General features: G+C 52.9%; 2 protein-coding genes across 4 annotated transcripts; one reads left to right on the top strand and one right to left on the bottom strand.

The window, feature by feature from the left end:
• Positions 1–28: 28 nt before the first annotated feature.
• Positions 29–7,894, top strand: LOC131094951 (cytoskeleton-associated protein 2-like). Of its 3 annotated transcripts, XM_058042552.1 has the most exons (9): positions 29–99; positions 811–876; positions 2,142–2,208; positions 3,990–4,168; positions 4,528–4,711; positions 5,452–5,607; positions 5,931–5,994; positions 6,595–6,742; positions 6,832–7,891. In XM_058042552.1, the coding sequence occupies exons 4-9, from the start codon at positions 4,056–4,058 to the stop codon at positions 7,073–7,075; spliced, it is 909 nt and encodes a 302-aa protein (XP_057898535.1). In that variant the 5' UTR covers positions 29–99; positions 811–876; positions 2,142–2,208; positions 3,990–4,055; the 3' UTR covers positions 7,076–7,891. The 3 variants fall into 3 exon arrangements, with proteins under 3 accessions (XP_057898535.1, XP_057898534.1, XP_057898536.1); XM_058042551.1 differs by lacking the exon at positions 29–99 and having other exon boundaries at positions 803–876; XM_058042553.1 differs by lacking the exons at positions 29–99; positions 5,452–5,607 and having other exon boundaries at positions 803–876; positions 6,832–7,894.
• Positions 7,895–7,906: 12 nt separating this feature from the next.
• Positions 7,907–9,260, bottom strand: LOC131094783 (interleukin-1 beta-like). Its single transcript, XM_058042335.1, has 5 exons — positions 9,220–9,260; positions 8,815–9,161; positions 8,541–8,711; positions 8,286–8,431; positions 7,907–8,126 (listed from the first exon to the last, which is right to left on the bottom strand). Exons 1-5 carry the CDS (start codon positions 9,258–9,260, stop codon positions 7,914–7,916), a joined length of 918 nt encoding a protein of 305 aa, XP_057898318.1. The 3' UTR covers positions 7,907–7,913.
• Positions 9,261–9,625: the final 365 nt, after the last annotated feature.

Below are 9,625 nucleotides of genomic sequence, written 5' to 3' on the forward strand. Positions count from 1 at the left end.
TGAAGAAGGCGGTGGCTAATAACGGCAGCGCCAAGGTTGTCGGGAGTGCCGGCGGCGGTTCGGCGGCGGCGCCCGGGACGGAGCGGGCGGGAGCGACGGGTGAGGGAGCCTCGGGTGAGGGACTCTCGGAGCGGGGTCTGAGGGGCGGGAGCGGCGGGTGAGGGACTCTCGGAGCGGGAGCCTCGGAGCGGGGTCTGAGGGGCGGGAGCGGCGGGTGAGGGACTCTCTGAGCGGGAGCCTCGGAGCGGGGTCTGAGGGGTCCCGGTGCTGGGGGTGCGGGTGGCCCAGGGGCCGTGGCGGCGGAGAACGGAGCTAGCCGGACCTGCGGTGCGGCGGAGCTGCGGACCCCGTGGGGCGGGTACCTTGTGGGGAGGCCCGAGTTCTGTGGGAGCGCAGAAGGGGCACAGATGGCCGGTGGGAAGCTGCTGAGGGCGGGCGGTGTGAGTAACGATGTGTGAATCCGCGGCAGGTGCCCACGAAACGGGCCCAGGGACGCGGTCTGGGAGGAGTGGGAGTGTGCTGGAGGGTCGTGCTGCTCTTGGGCTCAGTGGAAGCCTTTCCTTCTGCAAACTGAGCCCTGCCCAGCTGAGGGGTTGAGTGGCATCACACTGTGAAGGTCGGGAAGTTTAAGTGGCAACGAGCCTCTGGGCAATAGCATGTGCAAGGGAGTTTCTGGGAACAGCATTGCCAGGCTCCCCAGGCAGGGAGGTGTGCAATGTAGTGTTTGAGAGTAACAGAAATCCAATGTCATGAGTTCTTAAATACTGAGACTGTCCTGTGTGCAGTGCATTTCCTGCCATCTCTTTGCAGCAAACTGAGGAGCCAGCTGCAGAACTGCCAAGTAGCCAAGGAAAGGCTGAAATGCACAAGTGCCAAGTAAGTTAGGAGGATGTTGGGCTTGGATGAGATGATATGTAAAGGTCTGAGGTATAGCTGGCTCTCCCCACTGACCAGTGTCTACCTTCTCTGGCCTGTGTACAAAGAACCAGCTCCTGTCTGGGCTCTACCCTGGCACCGGTCTGTCGTTACTGGCAGCAGGAGCAAAGGAATGGTTTGAGTGCTGGCGTTTCCCAGTGGCTGATGGTGTCTCTTCTGCATATTTTATGAAACTCTGAAACTTTCTCATCTCAGCTCCTGGCTCTGGCAGTCTGGGAGCCTCCAAACCCGCTACCTGCCAGACCACTGCCTGCAGGAGTGTCTTGGTTTGGAAAGACAGGTGCCTGCTAAGGAAGGCAGGAGCCTCCCCTGAAATGGAGAATGTAAACCCTCCTCATCCCTCCGAATTGCTATAAAGTTTAAGTTAAGGGGCTCTCAGGCAAAAATGTGGGAGCAGAAAATAACAGTTCTTTAATACGAAAAAAAAAAAAGGATAAAATAAACAGTGCAGTACACTAGAACAACACTGACAGAGTCAGAACCCAACCTGACACCCTGTGGATCAGGATGTTGGTAGCAGTCCCATTGGAATTGTGGCTCAGCCCTCCTGCAGGGTCAGGGGTGGTTCTGTTGGAGCAAGGGGATCTGCAGAAAAGGATGTATTCTTCCTCTGAAGATCCAGGGGAAGAAGAGACAGCAGCTGTTCCTCTGGGGAATCCCAGGGAGAAAGCCGTGCTGGTGATTCAAAAACTTCTGAATTATATGTGGATAGCAATGCTTGGCTCCTCCCTCTGGGCTCACATCTCCCAATGGGATGTTATAGTTCTTACAGTCATGCAGTGGCATTCAATAGTCTGTTAGCAGCAGATGTCCCCTCCCAGGGAGGTGTGATTGTGGTCACTCAAAGAGAGAGATAAAGCAAACTGCCCACTTGACAAAAGATAATCTGCCATACAGATGGTAATTGAAAATATCTTGCATGGCAATCTTCAACAAGGAATAATTTTGGTAAATTTTGTTGTCCATAGAAGTTTTGTGACAACCTTGGATGTTAGTGGCTTGCTTTTCTGATGCCACACAAAAGAAAATTAATAGTATGTGGTAGTACTCCTTGACAGGTTTTTGATTTCTAAAAGCTGCTCCTAAGCTCCTGTGTCTCGGACAACCAGCAGTGGGTTAGATACTTAATTCCTCTGCTTTTTTTATGGCTTATAAATAGCCTGATAATTTGTTAAATAACCTGGTAACTTGTTGGACTTTTACAGACCCACTTGAAAGAACAGGATTTATCATCGAAACCCACCCTCAGAACTGGTCTCTAAACTCAAGCATGTAAGTAGGAAGCTTTTGAATCTTTCATGCTTTAAGTGAGTGGTTGCTTAAAGAATGACTGGCAAAGGCCAAAGCAGGTTTAATATTAAAGTGAAAGCACAACAAAATTCATTGTCAAGCTTCACTTTACTTACTGGATGGTTAAAGCACATAGAGAAAAAGCAAGCTAAAATCTGAAACCAATCAATCTGAAACCAGAACACAAATGTTCCTCCAAGTACAGCAAATGTGAGAGTTTGCTGGCTCTGAGAAGCCTCACTCAGCAGGAGATGCTGGTCACAGCCCCCAGCAGTCGAAGAGAGCTCAAAAGGTCTCACTCAGGATCACTGCTTAATAGGGTCACAAGGGAACGTACTTTAGTCATAACAATTTTTCATCCTGGCTGCAATTCAGAAAACTTTGAAAGCCACATCCCCAAGTCAGGGTCATGAGATCCTGACTCCAAATGGGGGACATATCACAGATTGCTAAGTAGCTGACAATTAATCAAACTAGGTGTTTTTCAAAGGAGTTTAGCTTAGTTAGGAGTTTCAGTTTGGGAGACTGCTCCTTTGCCTGTGTCCCGGTGGCTGTTGTGTTATTGTTCTGTTGACAGCTGCTTTGCCATGTGGTAATCACAAATCCTCTGAACAGAGAGAGGCATAACTCTCCCAGTGGCCACTGAGGACATGGAAAGGCCTGTGAGAACACGGAGGTCAGAAGCAGAGGACTCCCAGGAAAGCTCTCTTTGGTTCCGGTCAGGGAAAGGTTCGGAGCTGCGCTGCCCAGCTGCGGGCCGGGCGCAGGAGGGGAAGCCGTGCGGCCGGGTGAGGTAGGGCCTCGGACAGAGAGGGGAGGTGCAGAGGCCCTTGCAGGATGGAAGGGTGGAGGGTCGTTGGAGAGTCATCGGGACCCATCCCCACCCAGGGGAGAGAGACGGGGGGGGCCGGTGCCTGTGCCTGTGCCACCCTGGAATTTGATAGCAGGTGGCTGAGAAGGAGAAGGGGAGGGTGCGCTCGGCAGGGTCGCGTGGGAGTTCTGGACAGGCAGAGCTTGAGATTTTTAACCCTTTTATTGGATGACTGAAACCTTACAAATGCTGATCCTCCTCCTAAATGAGAAGAGAGATAGGGATGAATAGCAGGAAATGGGCAAGTGTGATGCAAGTTTGTGCAAGTGAAAGATGTCCGAGAGAAGTTGAGAAGAATTCTAGGTGGCAGGAGATGATGCAGTGGCCTTTGGCTGGACTTTTCTTGTATAGCCATGGACAGAATCACGTTTCCTGTGACACAGAGACTGCATCCAGGGGGAGGCAATGGCTCAGAGCCAAGAGAGTTCAGTGTTGAGACCCCTCGGCCCCAGAGGGTGAAATTTGGGGGGGACAGGTGTCCCAAAAGGGGAGAGACTGTGCTCTTTTTGGAACTGGACAAAGCACCCTTAAAAGGAAAACCCTGGAAGCAGCTCTGGTCCGTGTGCAGTGGTGAGAGCATGGACATGGACAGAAGATGTCAGGATGGCAGATGTTCTCTGGGCAGTGCCACGACTGACATGGTAACACACAAAGTTTCAACTGGGTTTCCAGGGGAAGCCTACGGCACAAGAAGGACTCCTCTCCTCTTGATGAACTGAGAATTGATTATCTGAAGGGTGGTGATGGACTGAGAGTTGGTGATCTGAGGGGCTCAGGCAACTGAATTGAGAGTCCAAGGTTTTGTCTTACTGTGATGCCTTGGGAACTTGGTTGGGGGAAGGAGGAATGTTTGGAAGGTTTTCATCCTGAGTTTTGTGTGTCTCTTTTATAGAACCATCAGACTAAAGAAGACCCACCTCTGAAAAAATTCAGGGAAGCCTTGAAAAAATAAAGAAGCATGTCACAAAATACAAATAACCAGCCTTTGCAGCTTAAACCAGAGCTGCCAAAGGCAAGTGACATGCACGCTCGGCCTGTTCCAAGGACTCCGGGAACTACAGATGAGCGCAGGTAAGGGGCAGCTCTGAGTGAGCCAGCACCATCCTGCTGGAAATGGAGTCCAAAGTCTTTTATGAGCAAAAGCTTGTGGGGGGGTTGATGGCCTTAAAAAGAAGGGGTTGGGCATAATGTTGGGTGGCACCCTGGGTTTCTCTCCCACCACTTCAGTAAGTGCAAGGAAAGTGTGTGGCCACTCTCCTGCTCCAGCCTCAAGGCTTTGGCTTGAGTGTGATTTCCTCTCCCAGTCCCAGAGCTCAGGTGTGTTTCTGAGATAGATATACTGATTCTTTTTAAGCAGCTGAAGTTGGCTAAAGGAATACTCCGAGGACACTGTCTGCTGTGGTAACTGTGATTTCTCTGTCCTTGGACAGGAAACAGCTGGAGGAGTGGTTGGCAGCCAAAGGCAGGACATACAAGCGGCCGCCAATGAGGTTGCTTCAGAAGCAGGCGGTGATACCATCCTGCAGAAAGGGCAAGCCAACAGAGAAACAAGAGCAGCACTTCCGAGCCCAGGCAAACAGCATATTAACTGAGTGCCTGCAGCTCATTGAGGAGGTGAGAATAGGGAAGGAGCTGCTTGAATGAGCTTCTCCTCTCCTGAAGCGTGCCTGGGGACCAGGGCCATTTCCCTCCAGTAGCTAAGAGGGGTTGGTAACAAGTGTTCAGTGGCAAGAGGGGAAACATAGGAAAATACAAGTGCTCGTAAAGTTATGGGTAGGCCAAAGGCAGGCAGTGAGCTGTAGTAGGAGTCCTTGTAAAATATAGGCATTGTGTAAGTGGTTGTGCCCCAATCCTAGTTGTTCTAAATGAGCCCCAGCTGTGATGTACTTAATTGGGCTGCAGCTGTAGCAAAGGAAGATAACTGGGATAAAAGGGGCTGGGCTTTCTGGTCAGGGAGAGCCTTGGAGGAGCCCTGGGGAAGAAGCAGGAACAACACTGCTGGGAAGAACTGCTCATAAGGTACGGGACTCTAGAAATATAATAACAGCAATATGGATACAATAGTGAGCTGACTGGGAGAAGGCAGAGACCAGACCAACACTGACCACTAGCCCTGCTCCAGGGTTTACTGGCCCCAATTATGCCAGCACTGCATTCTCTCCTTTGACACCCCTCTGGAATACTAGACCAAATTATCCAAGGGAGAGATAGGAGATTTGCAAAGCCAGACTTTTGAGAGCCTCCTCCTGGAGAGTGCTGTGAGCTGTGGTCAGGCACGGTCTGCTTCCTCCTGGTGCACACACTCATCCATGCCATGGACACCTTCCTTCAGACCCTTACCCTTCTCCTTGCAGGGTGTCCATGCAGAGGAGATCTCAACAGTGCTGTCCCTTGTGCCCCAGGCAGAGAAATTTGCCAAATTCTGGATCTGCCAAGCAAAGCTGCTGGCCCGGAGTGGCCCCTTTGATGTGTTGCAGCTGTACAGAGAAGCAGTCAGCGCTGGGGCTGAGGTGAGTGTTCCCTGTGTCTGGTCTGGAAGGGTTCCAGGAGATCCAGGGGCCGGGTTTTGGAATGAGTTTAGCAGCATTAGTCACTGGTGAAAAAGTCTTTTAGAGCTGCCAGTCCCATTCCGTGCTGCAGGATGTGCCCATGCAGGGTGGGCACCTGGCCAGCTGGGTGCTGATGGATCCCACTGGGCAAAGGGGAATACTGCAGCCTCTTCCTATCCTCAGCACAGGCTGAGCAGCAAAAGCCTTTCCTCCCATTCATCTCTAACTCTGGTCTCCATTCCCATGCCAGAGCTGCCCTGACCCATGTTCTGCTTTTCCTGCAGCCAGTTGAAGATCTCCGAGAAACTGCTCTCACTATTTTGAAGGATGCAGGCCAGAAACTGGAAGGTAACCTGAGCATTGTGGGGTTGATGAGCATGGGCGCTCCCAGGTGTTGCCAGCCTGGAGGCCACACGGTTTACAGTCTGTCCCGGCACCTCGTGTCCCTCTTAAGGAGTGTGGTGAAACTCTGGAATCCTGATCTGAAAAATGGGACACTGTTCTTCTGCCTGGGCTAGGGAGGGTCCTGGCCCTGCAAGCCTCTGCAGGCAGGCACCTTGCCCCTGTCCAGAGTGCCGAGGTGTAACCCCTAGCCAGTGCTGCAACTGTGCTGCCTTTTTCTGTAGTAGAGGTGGCCTTTGAGTCCCAGTAAAATATCTGTATTGTACTTCAATATCTGTCTATAGGCCTTGCCCTGGTAGGTCCCAGTTGATCTTGATGGGCTGCAGCTGCAATGTCCTTCATTGGGCTGCAGCTGTGGCTTGTGAGGGTAGCTGGGATAAAAGGGGGTGGGTTGGCCAGTCAGGGAGAGCCTGGAAGGAGCCCTGACTAAGAAGGAGCAACATGCAGAAGAAGGAGTCTGTGCTGTGAAGATCTACAGCCATAAGAAAACACCAAAGGAAGGTATGGGACTCTAGAAATATAACAACACTTTTCCTTTTCTGCCAGGAGCAAAGGAAGAAGAAGCCCCTCCTCGGGCGCCTATCACACCTTGTCCCGCTGAGAGGCGTCCTTTAGCATCAACTCCGGGCCTGGTGGGGAGGCACATGACCTCCCTCCCTCCCTCAGTCAAGTTACTGGTTACATCAGCAACCAGGTAAGGCTGAGCCTCCTGCTCCAGGCAGCACACACCCTTGCATGCCCGTGGTCCTCTGCAGGGTTTACCTGAGGCTCTTCTCCCCACAGAGGAAGGGAATTGCCAGAACACAGAGAATTTAAATTTCTAACCCCTGTGCGGCGCTCCCTGCGGACTGAGAGGGCTCGGAGTCGCTACCCAGAGATGCTAAAGGACCATGACCCTGTGGTGTCAGCCCTCAGTGAAATCCTGGCTGCCGAGGAGGAGACACGCTTCTTCTTCCGGAGGAACAAGGCTTTGCCTGAAGTGACAGAGCTGGAGGGCTTGAGTTCATATCCACCCAAGAGCCCCTGACGGTTCCCAGCAGGAGCAGGCTGCCTTGTACACATTCCCCTGACTGCTCTTGCTGCCCCTCAGATGTAGGGGGGAGGTTTTGGCACAGAATAAGTATCTCTCTGTGGTCATTTGGCCAGAAATGAGATTTCTGGGATGCTGTGATCACTACCACCAAACCACCAATGTGGTCAACCACCAATGTTTGACCACCTGATAAGACATGGTGTGATGTGACATTGTATTATATAGCGCTCCACATGGTACTATGTGATATCATGCCACACCTTGTAATGCCATGCTGCTCGTTGTCCTGCTGCCCACCATGCCATTTGCTGGCCATAGCTGGGGCAGAGGTGACAGTTTCAGGCAGCTGCCAGGGATCCACTATGAGATGCCCACTTCAGTCACCTCCCAGCTGTGGTGCGGGCATGGAGACAGAGTAGTGGAGGGTCCTGCATGGGTCACGGTGGTTCCTGGGCTGTGGGGTGGCCCCCCATGCCCTGGATTTTCACCCAAAAAGCAGCCAAAGCAGAAGGATTTTCCCATCTGTAACTCCATCCCCCATGAGTAATGAGCTGAGCCATGCTGTCCTAGAAAACTTTTTATTTCCACCTCCATCCACATACAAGTTAAAAGCAAAAATAAATAAGGGGTACAACAAGTAAGTACCAAAGCAATGGGAAGACACAATAAATAAATACATATATATAAACTGGGGTGGCTCGAGCCCATGGGGCCCAGAGCTGCTATTTCACATGAAATAGATGAGGAGAGAGGTTGTGTCCCAGGGGTTGTACTTAGTACATACAGCCTGAAAACCGGTGACTGCCGGTTGGGTTGGGTTGGTGCAGGGTCTTCAGCGCCCGCTCAGCTCATAGGTAGCGATGTTCACCTGGTCTGGGGTGTTGGTGATGCCCACGGGCTGGCGGGGCTGCAGGGATGTGCAGATGAACCAGCCAGGGAAGGCGGCCGACTCGAAGCGTGTGGTCCCCTCAGCTGGGCTGTCCAGGCGGTAGAAGATGAAGCGGGTCAGCTCCACGCTCTCAATATCCCTCCTGATGTCAGCTTCCTATAGCCAGAGGGGTGAAATGGTGGTCAAGGTTGTCCATTGGTTGACTTTATGAGTTAAAAATTAAAAGTTCTCTCCAAAATTTGCCCTGAACCAAGACAAAGGTGGAATGGAGCCCCCAGCCCCACAGAGGACAGACTGCTGGGACCCCTTGCTCACCTCCAGCTGCAGCACGGGCTTGGTGCCACTCATCACACATGACATGTAGAGCTGGTAGCCCTTGATACCCAAGGCCACCGGCACCCTCCCAGAGCCTGGAGCGCCCTGCGATGACCGGGGACGGTACAGAGCAATGTTGAGCTTCACTGCAGAGAGAAGGGACAGGTAAAGGGGTGCTCCTGGGCTTGTGGAGTGGCTTCTGGGTGGTCCAGGGTTTGGGGACAGGGACATGGGGATGGGACCATGTGCTCTCACCTTTCTGTCCAGCAGAGGGTCCCTGTAGGTGCAGGGCCACCAGCTGGGTGGGTGACTCCAGTACGAAGCACTTGTGGTCAATGTCCAAGATGTCGAAGGACTGGGAGCGAGTGTAGCGGAAAACGGGTGCCCTGGTATAACTGCCCTTGATGCACTGGAAGGAGACAGGCTCTGTGGGGAGAGAGACAGTCAGGAGGATGCTGCTCTCAGGTCCAAGAATGTTCCCCAACAATATCCTCTGGCTGGGGTGCCAGCCCTGACATCACCCTCATACCGAAAATATCATCCAAGAAGCTGCCAAGGTCACTGTCTGCAAAGTCCTTGCGTGCCGGCTGCTTCAAGAGCTTGGTCACAGCCACCACCAGGACGGCAGCCTGGCGAAAGGTCCTGGAAAGGGGTCCTTTTGTCACTGTCACCTGGATGCCCACCCCAGGCGATGTCCCCTCCAAGTCCAGCCGGGTCTTCTGCGGAAGAAAGGGGATGTAGGGTGAGAGCCTGGCTTCCATACAACACGGACCCCACCACTCCCACCACCTCAGCCTTACCTTCTGCGGGCACAGACAGCTGGGGCCATACAACGTCTCCTCATTCAGGCTGAAAGGCAAAGGGACGTGGTGAAGTCAGGGTCAGGAATGCAGCCTCACATCCCCAAAGTCCTCTCTGGCATGTCTATTCTTACCTGCTGCTCTCCAGCGTGTCCAAGTCAGGGACGAATGCCATTGCCGCCACTGACTGAAGAGTCCTGGGCTGAGACTTCACAGCACCTGCAAACTTCTGAGGCGCTTGCCTGCTCCTGCCTGTCCTGCCTGCAGTGCTGCTTGGCTGCTCTCTGAGCCCAGCGTCAGCACGGCTGCTTTTCAAGAGCCTGTAGAAGGAAGCACCGTCAGAGTGGGATTTCCAGGTTTCGCAATGCCTGGTTTTGCCCAATTACTCTGTTGAGACTGGAGGGCTGAGGGGGGCTGGTTGCCCCCAAGCAGTGCAGTGGGGAGGCAGAGCATGGAGCAGAGCAGGGGATACTCCAGGACCAGATATGGGTCAGAGCTGGGGATGATCCAGAGCTGGGTTGTGGGGCACAGCAGAAGGAT

Source organism: Melospiza georgiana, chromosome 31 (assembly GCF_028018845.1).
Source record: "Melospiza georgiana isolate bMelGeo1 chromosome 31, bMelGeo1.pri, whole genome shotgun sequence".
NCBI classification, from domain to species: Eukaryota; Metazoa; Chordata; class Aves; order Passeriformes; family Passerellidae; genus Melospiza; species Melospiza georgiana.